The following is a 20,297-nucleotide window of genomic DNA, read 5'->3' on the forward strand; positions in this document are numbered from 1 at the left end:
ATTATTCCTGTTGGAAGTGACAGTGGTTTTCTTTGGGGCAGCATCTATCTTGTGACAGTCACTCTTGTCCTGTTCAAACCCTTTCTAAAATTATACTAATGATTCTCAGTTTTCTGAGAAAATGTCCTCTCTGGACATTGAACTTTAGGTCACTCCAGCACCTGAAATGCTTGAGGAAAGAAGGGAAGCTAGTGAAGGTTCCTCTTCCATTAGCTTTTATTGAAATGTGCTTCCTATTCTGTTCTACCGCAGTAGCTACTTTATCCTGCACATATGCGTTATAGCTTGACCAGCAGGTCTTCTGGATTAAGAAATGCACAACTCACCTTCAGGCCCAGGAATTCCTGTTCCTGGCCTGCCTTGATGGCCTTTTTGCCCATCAAAGCCATTTGGTCCAGGATGACCAGGGAGTCCCTTTAAACCCTTTGGTCCTGGAAACAGAAAGAAAATATGTTAAAAAAAAAAAAAACCCCAAAACCTGACAGAGCTCTGAAATGTGTGATCTAAGAAACAGTACTGCTTCTTTATCCCCTGCAAATTCATGTACTTTGAAGACAAGAGGATTTCCTCTGCTTCTAATGCTTTGCACAAGAGCCACCACCCAAGTCACAATCAAATGCATGCTTGCTGTTTTCCTAAGTGGATCTGTTCCCTAATGCATAAACACCAGATGGCAAATCACCAAAGTAAACTGGCAAACAAAAACCTCCTGTAACATTTTAATGTTAGGATGTCAGCGATATTAACCTAGTGAATGACAGACATCAACTTAAACTTTTATGTTCTCCTGTGCTATATGCTGCTTCTGGAATGATGAAAATGAGCTTAATATCATAGAATCACTAGGCTGGAAAAGACCTGTGGGATCATCGAGGCCAACCATTCTTATGCTGCCACTAAACCATGTCCCTGAGCACCTTAAAGCCCATCCAGTTCCAATCCCCTGCCATGGTCAGGGACACCTCCCACCAGACCAAGCGATCCAAGACCCCATCCAGCCAGGATCTGTAAACATACCTTGAACACCTTTAAAACCTGGAGGACCTGGATTTCCAGGGTATGGTAACGTAATGCAGACAGTGTCACCTGAAGCAAGAGGGAGAAAGAAACTGGTCTGTTTGAGTTTAGTATAAATGGAGTCCAAATGGAGTTACAGTTATATTTCTGTGGAACTAACGAGCAAGATGTGCAGAGGTAACAAGAAGGGACTGTTTAAGCACATAGTTATTTCTGTGTTACTTAAGGTTTGATGGAGAATCTTGAAATATTTTTTCTTGATGTTTATTTTGTATAGAATATTGGTAATGGTTTAAATTGTTGTAATGCAGGTGTCTTGCGTAAAGACAAATATTTAGTTTACTAATCATGGAAAATTCTCTTTGCAACTGTCTCTGTTACAAGAAAGAAATAATATTTCCATCTCAAGTCTCAATCTCAAATCTAGGTTCATTTCTGGTTCATGCTTCTTGCTATCAATGTAGATTGCTTTATTTTAGTGGGTATTTTTTACAACCAAAAAAAACAGACCAAGTTTTAAGTATGAGTTGTATTTTCCTGCTCATTCAGGAAAAAAAAAAGCATCGCCTTGCAGATTCTTATACTCAGAAATACTCTTCAGGACAGAAAATAGTTCTTCTGATAGTGTGCAAGCAGCACGTTGCAGGTTTAAGGCCCCTAGCTAGAAATTCATATTCTTACTAGTGTCTGCTGCTAAATGCTGACAGCTTTGTACCTTTCCGTGGTCATATTTCACACAACCACTGAGCTTCCCAAAATGGATTTGGATGAATAAAACTGTATCTAATACCTATGGAAATGTAATATATGCTATCAAGTATGTATTTTGTTAATTCATTCTTAATGCAAACATTAAAAATTACCTTTCTGGCCCTTTGGACCAGGTGGCCCAACACTACCGGTATCACCAAAGTCTCCAGGGCTACCTCTGACTCCTGGAGGGCCAGGAAACCCCAGACCAGGCAATCCCATCTGTCCTTTTATCCCAGGAAGTCCCGGAACCCCAGGAAATCCTGTATCACCTGGAAGGGGTACCCCAGAATCACCCTGAAAGAAAGAAATTGTTGATAAGAAATAGTAAGACCTAATTTCTTTCTTCGCTTTGATTGTCAAAAGCCATGTAAGAGAATTATCTGGAGAAACCACTCTTCCACAATTAAGTGACTACAAGGATGATATTAGTAGTTTTAAATATTCAAGAGGAATAGGAAAAATGGTAGAGTATTGTGTTTTGTTGGGGTTTTTTTATTATTTCCTGATCCCACGATATTGGCAGATGGTATATGCAGAAATTAAATTCAGGAATAACAAAACAAACATTAATACTTCCAAGAAAATAATTTTTCAAACAATTAAAAAACTATGATTTTTTTTTATCTAGGCTAACATAAAATGAAAAAACGATTAATTCAGGGCTCTAGAATAACACAGTAAGTTCAATAAGCAGCCAGGTCTTTCATGAGACAACGTGTGAACTGAAATGGAAAGAAATTCTGAGAAAGTCAAACATACCTCAGCTCCTTTTTCCCCTGGCAATCCTACTTCCCCATCTCTGCCATCATTGCCTCTTTGGCCTGGAAATCCTGGAACCCCAGCAGGACCTCTTTCACCTTTTATTCCTTAAAATAATTGGGGGGAAAAAAAAAAAAAAGATTAAGTTTAATTTTTACAGTACGTTTTGGATTTTTTTTATTTCTGCTCAGATAAATGTTGGGTAACTACCTATTGTATCTGTCTGAAAATTGCCAGTTCTTGAATTCATATTCCTTACTAAGGTATTTTAGGCAGTGTGTAGTTAGATGTCTCATGGAACACCTTGGTCTCTCCATAAAAGATGTTTACAGGTACCACAAGAATGTGGCTTTTGTTCATGCTGCACACATAGTAAAAATGTTTTGCTATTGAAATAAATCAATTTATTTTTGGTTTCAGTGAAATCAGGATTAGCAGTGCCATAGGATGCAGAGTATTTCCATCAATATTCCCAAAAGATTTTTTTCTCTTTTTTAACCCCTAGATTTCTCTTGCATTGACATTTATGAAAATATAATTTTTGCATGAAGGACTTTAAAACTATTCTAACCCAGAGGTTCATTGTGCTGTGTCAAGAAATCCTTTGCAAATAAGCAGTAAATGTTTTGCCCTGCTCTAACATCTGTAAACAAGCACAGGCATTCAAAGCTAAGCTAACTTTTCACAATCAATAAGATGGACAATCTTTTGTCTGAATAATGAGTTTAGCAATTCTAATTAAGCTCTGCCACCAGATTGCTGTAACTTGTTCTCTGTTTCTTTAGATTTTGCAAATCATAACCGTAGAAAGGTTTTGTTCTAATTAATTACAAGACTTTCAGTTGTGTAACTGTGGTTTATTGTTTCTATTCAATGCCTGGTCAAGAATAATTTTTAGAAACAGGAGCATGAATCTGAATGGCCATTGAGACTTGAGTTCTTCCTGAGAAGCATGTTGGTGGCTTAAGTTGAGATAATAGCTGGGACGCACTGGCATATGACACTTCAGGGGACGGCTTCTGTACAATTGTATTTCTTCATGCTTTCATAATAATTGTATTCTGCTTAGTATTTGCTATACACACGTCTAAGGGCCCTGGATGCGTACAAGCCCAGGCTGGATGGGACTTTGAGCAACCTGATCCAGTGGGAGGTGTCCCTGCTCATCACAGGGGGGTTGGAACCAGATGGTCTTTAAGGTCCCTTCAAACTCAAACCATTCTATGATTATCAGTCACATGACATGAAAAGTCAGCATGAATCACAAACCGACAGAACTGTTTTATCGCTCAACTATAAAGTGAAAACCACAAAATCCTGCATTGATCTTGTGTTTGGTAATAAGAAAATTAACAAGACAGTGCCAAGACAGCAGTATGGGTATACATCACCTCTAGGCTTCAGTAGCTTATAAGCTAATAACTTTATTAGAAATGAAAATGGCTTTCTCACACTATTGGCTAGGATTGTATAGGAAAGAAAAACAGTGATAACCATGGGTTTACCTTTTATTCTAATCCTTCCTGGATCACCCTTCTCTCCTTTTTCACCATGTTGTCCAGCAGAACCAGGTGTTCCCTTAGCATTGACAAAAAGCAGAAAAAAAAACCCCAAATATTGTCAGTTCTCTTCAGTGAGGAATTAAAATCGGAACCGAGGGAACAATTAGATATCTATCTCTTCCTCTTGCCTTGTTTCTCAAAACCAGACCAGACAAAGTAACATGCCAAAAAGAAACACTTATCTGTTTTGACGTCTATAAACAGGTGTGTGAGCGGCACCTGGTCTCTTCCTCCTGACTGCTAAATGCACAGACAGACAATTCTAAGAAGTTATAATGCTAGATGGACTGGCTCCACGGCCACGTACAGCTGTGGCTGTAAATGCAAGAATATCAAGATGAAAATGATTCACAGACTCTTCCCACTGCAGGCTTCCCCCACAATCCACCGAGGCTACACGAGAAGGGAATCTCCACGGTGACTCTGGATGAGGCTTTCCTCCCAGCAGTGAACGTGGCAGTAGGTAAGTGATGGTTTTTTTGCAAAACCCTGTAAAGGAACTGTCATAAAGCTGTATTTTCCACCTATATTTTCAAAGAAATTGCTCTCACGCTCAAGGAAGTATATTTAAAACCCCCTCTATTTGGCATTGTTTTGTTATCCAGCATCCTAGATGTACAGCCTGCGTGCCAGACCAGCACACGTGGAAAAAAAATCACCACAAGTTCAATAAATCACCTTACAATGTGTCCCTAAGGCAGCTGGATTAAGTGGTGTTTTGAATTATTGCTCCCTGTGGGGAATAAGATATATGAAACATATTAAAGAAAATAATTCTATTTCCAAAAGTAATAGCTACTTCCAATGAATTAGGCAAAAAAGCATCACCCAGTAAATTACTGACCCAGGAAACATCTAGGTCTTGAGCTCAAATTTATTTGGTTTTGTTAATCCTGCCAACAGCCAATATTAAAATAAAAATATGCATCTGACCTGAAGGTACCTTTTAAATATCTTTTAATTATTTTATTCCCCTCACCTTGCCATGAAAAAAAAAAATCTTTGTAGGGTTTTTCCATGCAAAAAAAGTGGTTGTCAGATTTGTTAGCATGGAATGAACTGGAAAAAATGAACATTGTATGCTGATGTCAAATGATTCTCTACTATCAAAAAGGTTCATTCAGTTTCTGCTCTTGTGAAACTTGAAATGAAATTGTTACATTGCAAGAAAGCTGTCCAGTCAACTAAAAAATCCTTATTTTGATGGTTACAGTAATTTTTTTTCCCAATAACTATTAAGTCAAGGGAGACATTTTCATTCCATTTCAGTTTCATTGCTGATACATATGTCACAGATAAGGCATTGCCTGTCGTGGCTGATCCTTGTGGAGAACAAACTTTGCCTGAGTTTCAATTGAAAATGGAATGTTGTAAAGTAATATGTGACAGTAAAGGGACAAACACTAACAAATAGCAATGCCTTTCAGACTCTGTGGAAGTGAAAGACTACCTTATGTTCAGACCGCCTTATAAAATAAATCAAGCATATAAAATAGATCAAGCTTTTCAATTAATTTCTAAAAAAGGAATAAAGAAAATGACTTGAAATGCCTGAATAAAATCAAGGGTTCCTTTTTCTTCAGACCCTGTCTCTTCCAAGTAGATGTAGACATAAAATCCACCTTGACCTGCTGACATTATCATGCAATTCTAAGGTTTTGCTGGAAATGCTTTCCTTTGAAACAAGTAAAAGATCATCTTCAGTGAAGCAGTTTGTGCATCTACAATGCTTTCAAGAAAAACAATGGGTACTCAAAATTAAAAGTAAAATCAAATTTAAAAAAAAAATAAGAGATGAACATACACCAGCTTTCCTAAGGCTCCTGACCTCCCCACAAACACAGCATGGGACTTTCTCCCTCAGTATAAAACTGCCCACTACTGCAAGGGAAATCAGATAGAAGCTAATAAAATGCATCCTCTAGCAAGACTGTAATAATCAAAAATAGATAAAACTTTCAGGTAGTTCTCCAGAGCAGTTCCTCCACCACTCTGCTTAAATGCCTCCTGCATAAGTGGTAACTTGATGTTATTTATTTACTGAAGCTCATGAAAGCTACTCACAGGGAGCCCTGGTGATCCTACTGCACCAGATAAGCCTGAATCGCCCTTTTCTCCACGTCTTCCAGGGTATCCCATTTGTCCTTTCTTTCCTTGAGTACCTGGAGGTCCTTGTACACCACGGGGTCCAGGAGGACCAGCAACACATGAGCAGGGGCCTTGATTTCCTATGTGAATGCATCAAGATTACATTGAAGCAGTTGCAAAATTAACACAAAAATAACTGTCCTTTTCCTTTTCTGCGCAAGTAGCACACAGACCATTTTATCTCATTATGGCCTTCAAAGGAGGAAAGCACCTCAGTCTCTTTTTACAGTACTAAATAACTGCTGTACTGGCATGCCTCAACTGACTTAAAAGCCCCAATGCCAACAGGCTATTTAATCCTGTGCTTTGATGAACCTTATCCTCCAAGTTACCATAAACTAGCTGCAAATTATGTCTGACATACCTGGCAAAGGTCTCATATTCAAGTTGTTGCTAACCAAGCATACTCACCCTTTTCTCCTTTTTCACCTTTTCTTCCTGGAAGGCCCATCTGACCTTGTGCTCCAGGTTCTCCGGGGATCCCTCTGTCAGTACAGATTACACCTTTGAATAAACAAATTGCGCAGCTATTATGAATCAGTTGACTGTTTCCACATCTTAGGTCATGTGTTCTCCTCTCCCTTATTTTATTATGTTCACATGAAAAGTTGAAGCTCTTACAAAATGCTTTACAAGTTGTTGTTTGTAAGTCATACTACAAGAGTCATTTTGGCTAGAGTTGATGCTGATACGTTGTTTTTTCATTGCGACTACTTTTTCCACCACAGAATTTTATGACTCTTGTTTCTTCATTAAAGGATATTGATTTGGGTTTTCTCCCTAGTTTGCTGTGTTTTTAACTTTTAGTGATATATTTTTATGGACATTTTTCATATAGGTTACTTTGTGGACTTAAATCACCCAGAAAACTATGAAAATCTTGACTTCTCACTGATTGAATCTTATGACGGAAAATCTCTTTTTTGACATCACATATAATGTTTGATATATTAGTCAAAATGTACTTTTTGTCTCTATGCTTTTCGTAGGACCAACAAAAGAAACAAATCCATTGATACACAGAATTATATTCTCGCCATATAAATCGCTGTTGAACCTACGGGGTAGTCCAGGTAAGCCTTGTCTTCCTGGTTGTCCTGGTAGGCCTGGTGGTCCAGGAAATCCAGGACTTCCTGGGATTGGTTCACCTGTTCCGGGGAAACCAGGGTCACCTTGAAAACCTTGAGGTCCTGGTGGCCCACTTACTCCTGGCAAGCCAGGTAGACCTGTAAAGAAAATAATGGTATATGGCTTATACAACTTCATAGTCATGATTGCTACAAGATGTCACAGAGGAAATTACAGACCATTCAGAGCTGTCCTGAAGAAGAGCTTCTATATAACAAAGACCTAAAATCTAAACGTTTAGGTCTTCCAGGATTCCCAGGAAAAGAGGCTCCTGTTTCAGATCTTGAAATGCTATTTTTCCTCCTCCCTATTATCTCTTTTTCCTAGTTATTCTAGTTCCTTAAAGAGAGTGAAGCCACCCTCATCACATTCCTTTATATATGTTTGAGACAGAGACTTTTTGAGCACAGCACTCCAGATGTAAGCATACCATAGAACTACAGTGCATAGTATGTTTTGCTTTGTCTTCTGTTCTTTTTCAAATACAATAATTCCTAATAATCTGTTTGGGTCAGTTTGATTCTATTTTGGCCTCTAAGTGCTGAACTAGTTTTTTATTGAACTCTCTGTAGAGCTCAAATCTTTACTTTTAGTAACTTGCATCAAGCAACAACAAACAACAGTTTAATTTTATCTGCTTTCTCTCCTACTAGTATGTAGTTCATATTTTATTCCCCACTTTTCTTACTTGTTCCATCATCTCCTGGTCTTCCTAGAAAGCCTGCAGGACCAGTTGGTCCAACTGACCCCACATCACCAGCAGGACCTGGAAATCCAGGATCTCCTTGTGGACCTACAGAGAATTATAAAAACATGTGAATTCCTTATGCAATTGTCAGTCTAAATCTAAATTAAACTGCAACAAAATTTATCATTTGAGAATTACACAGGAGTGAAACAGAACCTCTTTTGCCTTTATGAAACATTTTTAAATGTGTAACAATTTAATTTTTAAGGTGGGAGGATTTGGTTACTTTTCAATGGATTCCTGCCTGTTTCATGGGCAGAGTTTTAACCTCCATCACTCTGTAGTAGTGTCTTTGTGCTGTTTATTTCAGAATGCAGAGAGAAGTGTTTGCCCCGAAATAAATACATGTGGCATTTAAAGTAAACGTGCATCTCATGTTACGCTCATTTGGAAGCATACACAGGGAGGTCATTTCAGGATCGTCCTAGTTGAAATGATCCAAATTTCAAAAGTATATTTTCAAAATTGCTATAATGAAAACATGTAAAAATTGCAATTATATAGCGATAAAGAACACGAGAATCAGATATAAAGGGCTTCATTAAATTGAAAACCACAAAATATTGGTAGTCGTTCTGTTCTCAAACAATTCTGCTAAAGACCTCTTTATCTGAAGAATGTATCCCCTCATGCAACATGCACGAGACTAAATTTCAATGTTCCTTGAGATATTAAAGATATATAAGTTGACTTTTCAGTTGCATGGGCTGGAAACACAAGAAGCCGATGGAAAACAAATTAAACTGATTTTTTTATAAGGCCCCTGTCTTATGGGGAGATTCTGCTGAACTGGGGTGGTGTTGTAACTTACTTCTGTGTTCATGATCAGCATTTGCTGCACTAGAAAAAGAATTTATGATAAGTTATCTGTCAAAATGTTCTTATAGGTTCCCTAAGTGTGATATGCCAAAGCAAGCACCTTCCAAGCAGCTGCATTAGCTGTTCCCCACTGCCTCCAGCCACGAAATAAGACCTGTCACACAACTTTTCACCAGTTAGATGATAAAGATGGGGATAAAGTGAGCTGCAACATCAACCCAGCCTGAGGTTTAGGTAGGAAGGTAGTAGGATTGACAGGTATTCTGATAGGAGTACTAGTTCCAGGATTTCACCCCTGCTATGAAATAGGCAGGTTAATTATAGTCTAAAATCTGTGTGTTGTGGCAATGTAGTTTCAGTAAGATCAGTGAGACCCAAACAAACTCAGAGGGAAGGCTGCTGGGGAGACAATGTTTTAGGATCCTGTCCCCTGAATCCATAGTGATCACTTTCAAACACCTTCGCAAAGTAGGTCCTACACACTTTATACAGGAGAAAGGGGGGTTAAAACCAGCTATAACCTTTTATAGGAAGCAGCAGAGTTCCAACGGCTCCTGGAGGACCTGGGGGACCTTCTTCTCCTGGATCCCCCTGTAAGAGTCCAAGAATACATTTTAACTGGTAGATACAAATACACAGTGTGCTAGCACCTAACTGGGAATTTCAGCTGCGGTGGGGTATGTAAGTCTGTGGCTCATCACCTGGGAAGCTTGATTTTGACATTTTGTAGCATTGTAGCATTGAAAACCAGGCAAAGAAATTTAAAACAATTATTATATTTTAGAATATTGGTGACTAAACAGTAATCCACCTATTGCAGGTATCTATTTGACTCTTCAGAACTTGTGGCTGCTGTATTTGATTTAATTCATTTATTGTAAAGACAAATCAATTCTAGTAAATCAGAACCTGTTTAACTGAGACATTTTGTTCTAACAGAGCTGCAATTATTTGCCTTAAAATTCTACACCAGAATTTGGAAATGTCTATGATGACAGATAAGCAGTTTCACAGTCTGACAGATAATGTGGATGGTAAGAGAAACTCAAGAGTTCTCATAAGAATTTTAAAACATCTGCATCAGGGAAACATAAAAGTGTCTCCTAATGGCAAGAAAAATCGCTTCTGCTTGCAGAATTCCTAAATTACCTTGGATTTTGGTATTCAGAATTGCAAGTGCAGTGGGCTTCAGGGAAGTCTTTTATGTGGCAAATTACATTAGACTTTTTGCTTTGTAGATTAGGAATGAGCCCCAGTCTCTGCAGCAAATGGGCAGGGACAAAACAAGAATGTTAATGTGGGAACTGCATAGTGAGGTTGCAGTCTTGGGTCTGGAGTTCAGGGCCTTTTAGGACACAGACTGGGACTGCAAAACCGGATACCCATTCTTACACAAGTCAAAACAAGGAGTCTATGCCTGTTTCTGGGCTTTTAAAAAAACCTAATATTTAAATAGTTCTGAGCTGTCAGTGGGTGCTCTCCTCTTGACCTTTGGTCTTCTGGCTGGCCTTTTTCTTTTGACTTTATCTTACAGAATGAAATAACAACCTTGTGTTGTCTTTGGCTGGTTTAAACAGGAATGTACATTTGTCTTCCCTAATGACACGGAAGAGTCTTCTGTGTGGCAGGAAAGAAAAAATAAACCTAGCATTTTTCCTCCTCTGATAAACTTGCAAAGTATTTTGAGATCTAAAATTAATTTAATGATGATAAAAGTATCAAACATTTGTACAAAAAATGGATATAGCACAAGACTTGTATGATACCCATGCTCGCTTTAAAATTACACAAGCAGAACACAAGAAAGAAGTGACAAGTCAGTAAGCGAAGGTCAAAAATTTCAGTTCTTGGTATCTCCTTAAATGACAGATTTCAGTGGTGGTCTCTGAAAACATTAGCTTTTATATAGAGGAGTGTGTGTGCATGCGTGCTTGTGTGTGTTTATTGCTTTTTTTACCTGTATGCCTGGATAGCCAGGTTTTCCAGGAAAACCAGCAAATCCCATTTCCCCCTGGAAAGGATCACATAAATGCAATTTGATTAATCTGTTATGACATTAATATAATTAATTGAACAAAAACCAGTAAGGCAGTCACACAATGCTGTCATGTTATAATAGCACCCACGGTGTGTTTCAGAAAGGTCACAGTGGATTCAGCATAGCTGGGGCACAGAAGTAGATGGAATACATACCAGCAGACTTTAATAGACTGTCTGCTTAATACAACTGAACTTGGCTTGCTGCCTGCTGGATGACCCTCTTGAACTATCACTGCATGGAAAGCAGCTGCACATCAGCTCCTCCTCTCCTTTTATGATCTACTAATATACCCATCCATCCAGTATTCAAACTTTTCAGGTAAGCAGGGGTAAAAAAAACCAAAGTAAAAAGTAATTTTGCAGATAAAACAGTCAGCTGGAACATAAGTCTAGATGCGAATATCTGTACATTAATGTGATTTATGAATAGCATTATTATTATAGTATAGAATTATCATTACCTTAACGAGAATTGAAAGTGAGCTGGGGAGAGGAGATAGGAAAAAGGGCAAGATGTAGCTCTATGTACTTGCATCTGCTGTTCTGTACTCCAGTAAGATTTGTAAGTTCATAACTAACATTTAGCAGACTTAACAGCAACACTTGAATTTCTTGAGGCAGAAAGATGAACAGAATATGCATATAACAAAAAACTACACGAAGAATGGCAAACAAAGTTAATGTGCTACATAACTTTTCTATCATGCTATATGCATGTCCAACTGACTTTTCCTCTCACTTGCAACTTCAGGTCTCATTAGCTAATTTAATCCAAATTTCAGAGTGTGGCAGAAGTGCAACGGCAAGGAGTTCATACAATTTCTGTGGCAAAAGGCAGCAGGAAGGAAAGGAAGGAGTGCAATGCGAGCTACCAACCATGTGGAAATTCCAAATCTGCACAAATCTGCAGGAAACCAAATCTCATTGATCCCACAGTTCAGAGCACTGTGTATACTTTGTCTTCTCACCTTCATTCCAGGGAAACCTGCAACTCCATAAGAACCAGGATGACCCTTTTAAAAGCAAAAAGAATGTGAGCTGAAACAGTAAAAGCTTGTTCAAAATTACACCTATTCGGAATTGCTGAGCAGCTACTGTTCCTTAGATGGTTATTACTTAGGATATTTCCCAATAATATTATTATTCAGAATTGCTGAGCAGTTGATATTTCTGAGATAATTACTACTTCGGATACTTCTCAAAAACTTTGCAAATACTTTACATGAGAGATGGGCATGAATTTGAACTACAGACCAAAGTAAACCAGACAGGTCTTTGCTTAATTTTCTTATCATAGTGCACCAAGCACAGCAGTGGATGTGCTGCTCCGTGTGAGCACTGTAATGTAAATTAAGCACAAGCTGCTGCAAAAAATTGCCATGGCCCCGTATGGAATACATTAAAATTAGTGTTAGTACTGCACTGCTCCAGAGAAGCTTTGTGCAGCTCTAAATATTTAGAGGATAACCCTAAAAATTTACTTACTTTCCAAAGACAGAAAGTCTGTATGAGCTTATGTTTATGTCTCAGACCGGGTGAGTCCCAGGGTACAACTCCTGACTACCCTATATAGAAAGTCTGACAGATTAGCTTAAAAAATCCTTATATTCTTCCTTGGAAATGCAAATGTAAATTGCCAAATACGTAATGAAACTAACTATAATGAATTTCTGAAGTAATTTATGCTGCAGCTTCCTTACCTGCAATCCAGGGGATCCAGGAATGCCTTTTTCGCCCTTTTCTCCTCTCCCAAGTACACCCTGGGGCATCCAAAATACTTTGTTTAAACAAGGTGCTCAGTGAAGTCTGACATAGATTTTAATTTTTGACAATGTTTATTAAGTTATGTATATATTAGGTTAACAGAACATGTTTCACTTGCTAGGCTTCAATCACTGGGGCTTACTTCATACAGCACCACTAGCAGTGCCTAAGTAGCTTCAGTTATGCAAAGCACCTGCTACGGTCTATTCTCCAAACCTAATATGCTTTCAGCACTTTAATCTTTAAATCTTTTTTTAAAGCTCTGGATGTCGCTTGGGCTGCATCAGGCAATTTCTCTTCAGTTCCTGCTTAAAACTAACGAGTCACTGTTAGCTACATGGACAACTAGTACTGCAGCAAGCATATAAAGCCCCTCTTTTTCAAAGTAAATCTGATATAAAACAATCAGTTTTGTCTCCTTCTCTGGTGCTAAGAAACAGGGGTTCTTTTATGATGGGATATGCATTTCTGAAAAAGTGCCAGAACTCAGCAATGTGATGTTCAGGCTTCTCAGTTCTTCTCTTCTGCCTACAAAGCTCAGTAAGTTTTTAACATAAACGAGACTCATTCATTTGCCCCAATTATCTTCTGTTTTAATAAGATCTGGTAGTTTCCCGCCTGTGGATTTTCCTGCTCCAAATCTGTCAGCAATAAAGACTTCAGCATCTTTTTTTGTGGCTGCTTCTGTTCAGCAACCAGGAAATCCTTACTGGCACAGCAATGTTTATATTGTGGGAGGTGTCCCTGCCCATGGCAGGGGGTTGAAACTAGATGATCTTTAAGGTCCCTTCCAACCCAAACTATTCTATGATTCTATATTAATCATGCTGGCAGAAAGAAAAGAAAATTTAGAATAGATAGCAAAGTGCAATTCTCCTTCCAAACAGGTGGCTCTGCCTTTTCTGCTCTTAAAGATATCCATGATGTGAAGTTGAAGTCTCCCCCTAACGTGCTTAGGGAAACATACATCATGCCTTGTTAAGAGCACATACAGATCTTCTTTATTTCTCTTCTTGAGAAAAAAATAATCTGTGCTTTTCTTTTCTTCACAGCCCCAGTTCATTATATGTCAATAGCCCAACTGGAAGCAACACTGACCTTCTGCTATCAGGCAGCATTCAATAGGTCCATATAAAACAGACTCAGAAAGGTCTTTCAAAGAGTTTTGAAATGTTTTCATGTTCACTTTGATTTAGATGATGATTAAATTTCACAGTACAAATGCTATTATTTCTTCCATCAGCGTGTGCTTTAAAAGATCAACTTAATAACCACAGGAGGGCTTTGCCAGCAGCATGAAAAAAAAAAATCACATTACTTACTTTGGGTCCACGTGGCCCTCTGTGTCCTGTGACCCCAGGCAGTCCTTTTTGGCCCTATATATACAAGAGAAGGTTTTGTTTATGTTAATATGCAGGTCATGTTTTTAACTTTTTTAAGTCCTGTTCCGAATGACAACTCTTAAATACTATTTTCTTTAGCATTTGGCCTTTCCTCTAGGCGTACTGGGCAGATGAGAAACGTGAAAAACAATTATGTGATTAATTTTATTTCTATTAATACTGTCAAACCAGCATGACTGTGGAGTGAGATAAATATATGGTCCTATGCCATCCTTGCAAAAGTTATATCACAGAAGTATACTTGCCAAGTTGAGCATAGTTAAAAATGGAGCCAAATTAACACCTTTTCTCCTTTGAACAGCTGAGCTCCAGGAGGTCCAACTAACAGTGGTGACCCTGGTGGCCCAGGAAGTCCGATGTCGCCCTGTGGAAGCCAACGGAATAGCAGAGAAACATTATGTTCAATGCAGTATTTCAGTGAGACTCAGCATGTTTTCCCGTTATACCACAGCACTACATATTCCCGTACTAATTGAACAGGTACTTGTATGAATACCTGTAGATAAGTAAAGGTTTGTACTAAGACCTGTAAGGCTCTCCACAGCCTTCCCATATAAGCAATGTTGATGATCTCAGTCTCCTCCCATTCTCCTCAGTCATTAAAAATAATGTTATGGTTAAGGAAATAAATGAGAAGTCTGTAGTCATGGCTCCTACTCCAAGTCTGCTGTGGTTACAGTTGACAATCTGTTGTGTTTCGTATTCCAGACTGAAGTCTTTAAGCACAAGGCTTTGTGAATGTAAAAATGAAATTATTGATTTGCTGTGGAAAGTTGTGCATGTGACAAATTTGCATGAATTCTAAGAAGTGACTGGACAAATTCATAGAAGAAAAATCACGTTCCACATTGGTTCTCTAAGTCCTGAGTAGGCTGATGTGGAGATTGGTCAAAGACCTATTCTTATATGTTTATCCTTTTCTTACACCTTTCTTTGGCGCCTGTTGCTGGACATAGCAAGAGATGAGATTCAGTGACTGACCTGTTACTAGAGGGTACTGCTATTTCTTAGGCAGCACCTGTGCAGAAGGCAATTGTTATGTAAATGCTAACTAACATACTGATTATTGTTTTTTATATATTCCTGTATGTAGCCCATTGGAATGAATCACTTCTGCACAGATTAATGAATTCAATAACTTGTATTACTTCTTCCATTGTAACATGATTAGTGGGAGCACACAGCCACAAACGAATGGGTTCCAGGGAACCTAACCAGACACTAGTATGCTTCTAATTCTCCAGCAATAATATATTTAATAATATTTGTTTTCTTTAATAATATTTGTTTTCTTACCGGCTCCCCCTTCTGTCCGTCCACTCCAATACCTGGATTTCCCTAATCAACAAAAAATATACAGAGTTTGAACATAACAGAAAATGCTGATATGAGAATTTCATCAAGTAACTCCTTTGAAACACTTGGTAGCAAATAATCATAAGGCATAACTCAGGTATTTGTACAAATTACTCTTATTTCACTAACAACTTCAGGAAATATCATTGCCTACCTGTTTACCTGGCAGACCAGGGTAACCTGGAATACCCTTCAAAAGAGAATAAGACAAGTTAATATTTTGAGATGGTTTTGCTTTGGAAATTACTTCCTCTTACCAGTAGAAACTAAGGGCAGAATTTCCTTGTGGAATATACCTATCCTAAAGTGCAATTTACTTCATGTGGTCTCTGCTTTCAGGAGAGCTGAACTCTGGCTTCCTGCTTTCCTTTCCTTGGGGAAAGGGACTAAGAAAGCACTAGCAATATTTCTCCATGGCCACAAACTGCCAGGATAAAGTGTTCCCGCAGGCATGGGAAGGAACAATGGATACACCAATTCCTGAACTTCCAACCTCATAAGGTAAGGCGAAAGTTTCTCTTTTTATCACCTGCCTCAAAAGTTACTTCTATGCTTTGATTCACATCAAGGCAAGTTCTAAAACTGGTAGATGAGAATTTGTGCCTATCTTGAACGTGCAAGGCTGTATAAGTGTCATGGTCTTACGGGCAAGCCTGGTGGACCCGGGTATCCAGATGGGCCTGGTGCACCTCTTGACCCTCTAGGTCCCTGAAAAAGATGGCAAAAAAGGTCTGTTTGTGAAAATACCAAGAGCTTACCTTTTTTTTCCACGAAACACCAAGTTCCTCCAAAATGCCTGCACCACCTGGCTTCGGTCTGCTGGCCACTGCATTGCACTGGTGGCCTGGAGCTTACACCATGCCTGAAACGTCACTGTCACTAGAGCAGCTCAGCGGCAGTTTCTGGGCAATACTGTACTGATACCGGACACTGCCCAATTATACATTATTAATGTATTGAAAGAATACTTTGTCAGTGATTGTACTGCAGTGCAGAGACCTGATACAGTTCATCAGTGAATACTTTTTTCGAAGGGCATAAGAAGAGGAACCCAGAGTTATTAAGAGCGTGAGTCAGCAATAAAATTAAACTCTCTCTTCTCACGTGTTTTCATGGCTATATGACAGCGTGCTCTATGTTCTTGGGAGATCCACCAGATCCACATCTCTACAAATCTTGATTGTGCAAACTGTGAGCACCAGGGCAACAACTGCTCAGTGCACTCTGTTGGTGCAGATGGGTATAGTCTGTTTCGGCTCCTTTTCATCCAGTATGAACTGGTTGTGAGGGCAGACTATCAGGACTCTGTGTTTGTTAGATTTTATTCTGGAATTTCACTATTTAAGGCAGACAGGGAGAAACCCCAGTACATCTTTACTGTATTAAGAAAGAAGATTTGAAAGACCTTTAAGATAAAAAGCATGCATAGAACCCACTTACAGGCATGCCAGGGAGTCCAGGATCACCGCTGTCTCCCTGTAATGACAATCATTTAGCAAATTAATCATTACAGGCTTTGTTATGGGCATTTTCTAACTTTATATCTATTAAGATCACAAGCAATCTGTTTCAGTTGTATATTTGCTTTTAATCTTCTTTTGCACCAAACTTCATTGAAAAGAGAGGAGTTATGAGAAAAATTGCATTTGCCATACACCTTTTCCTTAAAGATATGATTTTTTTCATGATCAAATACTTACTGGAGGTCCTCTTCCAAAATGTGTAACATATACTGAATTTCCTTTTTCTCCTTTTTGCCCTGGATTTCCCTTTAAAGAAAAGAAGTCTTTTAAAATATAATCCACTTAACTAATATCCTACATTTCTATGGAGATCGAATGATAACTTCACGCCACTGGGTAATCCACTAGAACCACCATCTCTGTATGAGCATTTTGCAGTTCTTTTATCTCACAAGACCCTTAAAAGTAAAATTGCCTTCTGTACAGCTGAGCAAAACAGTCTGTAACCAAAAAGATCTGATTCCTAAAGGCCCCCGCTTTTAAAAAACTAAGTTCCCATGGTATTTGCTGTAGAAACCTTTATAAAACTTTGCCAATCTTAGCACCGTCAAAACCTCAATCTGACATAGCAGGAACAGATGATTGCTTTGGCAGGATTTAATTGTAATGCCTCAATTAAGAGCATGCTATGTACGTATCTGAAGAACAGATATGTTAAGACATTATTTCTCAAGTTTTCTCATTGGAAATCAAAATATACTGGATATAATTTAACTGAAGCCTATCACCAATTCCCTTGATTTCAATAAAATGGGATACTGTTTTTCACAGAATTTAACTATTTTAAAACTCTACTGGTTTCCTAACGTTATGCACTGGCTGCTCAAATCCAGAAGTCAAAACGAAACAGGGAAAGTACTTATCTCTGGAATGGTATATTAAAAAGCAGAGTTACAGCTGCCTGCAGCTGGATATAGCTCCAGTAGACTGTACGCAGATTACAAGTCAAAAAAACAGTTGCTAGGAAACACATTCAACGCATCAAAACCTACATTTGTCTTTGGTTATTTTACATGTGATCTCTTGTGTAACAAAACATCTTTATTAGATTCAGTTTGTTACCATCTACACGACTTAGGAAAGGGCTTACAAATAGAAACTACTTTATTTTCTAATTTATTGTGAGGTAAATGTATAGATTCTACATGGTAACAGAAGTAAAGCTGACAAATATGTATATAGTGTTAAAATAATACAGAAAAACATTATGAATAACAAAAATGTTATCTGTAATAAAAAGTCAGATTTGTACTTGGTGCAACAAATCGATTTAAAAATAGGCGATCTGCTTAGAGGGACTGGAATAGCATTCTTGTACACAAACAAATATGGTTACTATGTCTTGTTTTTCTGGGTAGCTAAATTAATTTGCACTGGAACTTTAGTGTGCACATTCAAGGCTCCATGCCTCTTGTGTCTCCCATTCTTTGTAGGTTGCAAATTCTTTTCTAGGCCTGCCAAAGAGCGTGCTCCTGGAACTGGGAAGATTTCTGCTGTAATTTACCCCGTGTCTCATTTTTCCTCAGTATAAAGGACAAAACTGTATTTTGAAAGCCACAACAAGTAAGAAAATACAGGTGAAAATAGAGTTTAAGCAGAAGTCATTTTACCATTTGGAAGGTTAACAGGTTTCTTTGAGAGGTGTAGTGAACGAGGTTAACAAGTCGTTCCTCAGGTTGTGTATTTTATAGCATTTATTAGAGGTCCAAGTCTGAAAATGTCTGTTTTTTCTAACTGCTGTATTTTGGTAACATCTTTTCACTCTGGCACCCACTGTACATTTCTTATTCTCTATTGCTGAATCAGGATCTTATTTAGGTGCTCCTAAATATGTTTGGCTTCCCATGTAAATTGCAGTTGTTTTTATCGTTTGATTTAGAAAATTTCAGAGAAGCTCTTAGACCAACTAATCAGTTATTAATCATTCAGAACTAAAACTTCTTTCCATGGGAAGTCCAAGACGGGGGACTAGATCTCCTTAGCAAAATTTCTGTGGAGCTAAAGTAATTCACATCCCTTACTGACAGGAATCTATATTTACTCTTCACTAGATGAGCACTGCTAACACAACTATTTAAACCATTTTAAAATGCTTTTAACAGCAAAAGTATTATTGAAGCCTATTGAAGTGTTAATTTTAAACATTTTAACTGAAATGGTCTCTACAAATAAACAGGGGAGATTCGATGAGCACAAAGCACTCATGAGTAGGTATGTGTACAAAGTAGCACGGTGACACTGTAAGAGCATGATTTTGGAAGGGATCTACTACTACACTTGCGTGATCAATCACTAAAAATCTTCTAGTGTTACAGGATTTAGACTTGTTGAAGCTTCCACTTACTGTTCATTTGTCTCAGTCATGTCCCTACTAATAAGGCTTTTAAGAAATGTCAGGCATCAATAAATGATGCAATGGTTTCAAGCTACACCGTCTCAGTTGTACTTCCACTAAATGGTATTAGCTTTGCTGTGGTTACAAACTGGGGAAATAAAGCAGAATTTAACTTTCAAGGCAGACATAAATACTTTAAGGATATAAGAATTTATTTCACATTCAAGCTTTAACTTAATGTGTTAAGGCACCAAGTGCCACTCACTCCTATCAACCTTAGTAAGAGTGCCTGGAAATTCACTGTGCAGCGTAAAGCTAGTGCCGTAGTCTGAAACCCTTTACATTTTACAAGCTGTTAGTTTGGAGGGGAAATGCACATATGCAGTATCCACAAACAGCAGGAATGCCTTTCACGTACATAAGGACCTCTTGATCCAATATAACCACTTTCGCCTGGAAATCCTGGATCTCCTCTTGAGCCATTGCAGCCATCTAACCCACGGTTGCCTCTGGGGCCTCCACTGCCTGGTAAGCCCTGAAAGACAGTTGAATTTTATTAGAGACAGACGATGATACTTTTTAAATTAACAGTTTGGAAACAAATATCTGCAATCTGAACAAGAGGACATCTCACAGTGGTCCCAGCTTCATGCTCTCAGTATTAGAAATGTTCTCTAGTGTGATCAGTGGATTCGTTTTTGTGTATAATAAACAAAACAAGTATTTTATATTTTGCTCTTTGACTCATAGCAAATAAAATGGGGATAGCACCAGTTAGGAGGGCCAGATTGAGCTCTCACTTGAGTCAAAGAGTAACATGCTGTCTTCTCAGAGAAAGTAGATGCCAGCCCTCTAACTATAATCTTTCTTGTGGCTATAGAGAAAAGCTGAAGAAATACAAAAAAGTCATCTCAAGCAACCTCACATTTTGTAATTGATGGG

General features: G+C 38.3%; 1 protein-coding gene and 1 long non-coding RNA gene across 3 annotated transcripts in view; one reads left to right on the forward strand and one right to left on the reverse strand.

Annotated features, from left to right (window-relative positions):
• Positions 1–20,297, reverse strand: part of COL4A4 (collagen type IV alpha 4 chain) — a 65,569-nt gene that overhangs the window by 27,870 nt on the left and 17,402 nt on the right. Inside the window, exons 6-26 of the mRNA XM_054074549.1 lie at positions 19,774–19,890; positions 17,198–17,266; positions 16,938–16,973; positions 16,143–16,205; positions 15,652–15,687; positions 15,438–15,479; positions 14,425–14,505; positions 14,061–14,114; positions 12,675–12,734; positions 11,943–11,987; positions 10,892–10,945; positions 9,456–9,525; positions 8,056–8,160; positions 7,301–7,465; positions 6,651–6,743; positions 6,156–6,319; positions 4,035–4,107; positions 2,530–2,636; positions 1,881–2,064; positions 1,018–1,086; positions 327–431 (exon numbers count right to left, since the gene is read on the reverse strand). Coding sequence (XP_053930524.1) covers positions 327–431; positions 1,018–1,086; positions 1,881–2,064; positions 2,530–2,636; positions 4,035–4,107; positions 6,156–6,319; positions 6,651–6,743; positions 7,301–7,465; positions 8,056–8,160; positions 9,456–9,525; positions 10,892–10,945; positions 11,943–11,987; positions 12,675–12,734; positions 14,061–14,114; positions 14,425–14,505; positions 15,438–15,479; positions 15,652–15,687; positions 16,143–16,205; positions 16,938–16,973; positions 17,198–17,266; positions 19,774–19,890 — 1,792 coding nt within the window. The remainder of the gene's footprint in view (positions 1–326; positions 432–1,017; positions 1,087–1,880; positions 2,065–2,529; positions 2,637–4,034; positions 4,108–6,155; positions 6,320–6,650; positions 6,744–7,300; positions 7,466–8,055; positions 8,161–9,455; positions 9,526–10,891; positions 10,946–11,942; positions 11,988–12,674; positions 12,735–14,060; positions 14,115–14,424; positions 14,506–15,437; positions 15,480–15,651; positions 15,688–16,142; positions 16,206–16,937; positions 16,974–17,197; positions 17,267–19,773; positions 19,891–20,297) is intronic.
• LOC128853039 (uncharacterized) overlaps positions 1–20,297 on the forward strand; it is a 42,053-nt gene that overhangs the window by 4,233 nt on the left and 17,523 nt on the right. For both annotated transcript variants that reach the window (XR_008451259.1, XR_008451260.1), the window contains exons 3-8: positions 4,462–4,554; positions 9,874–9,968; positions 11,073–11,293; positions 13,791–13,863; positions 14,443–14,621; positions 15,837–15,998. This is a non-coding gene — a long non-coding RNA (uncharacterized LOC128853039). The remainder of the gene's footprint in view (positions 1–4,461; positions 4,555–9,873; positions 9,969–11,072; positions 11,294–13,790; positions 13,864–14,442; positions 14,622–15,836; positions 15,999–20,297) is intronic.

Source organism: Cuculus canorus, chromosome 9, assembly GCF_017976375.1.
Source record: "Cuculus canorus isolate bCucCan1 chromosome 9, bCucCan1.pri, whole genome shotgun sequence".
NCBI lineage: Eukaryota > Metazoa > Chordata > Aves > Cuculiformes > Cuculidae > Cuculus > Cuculus canorus.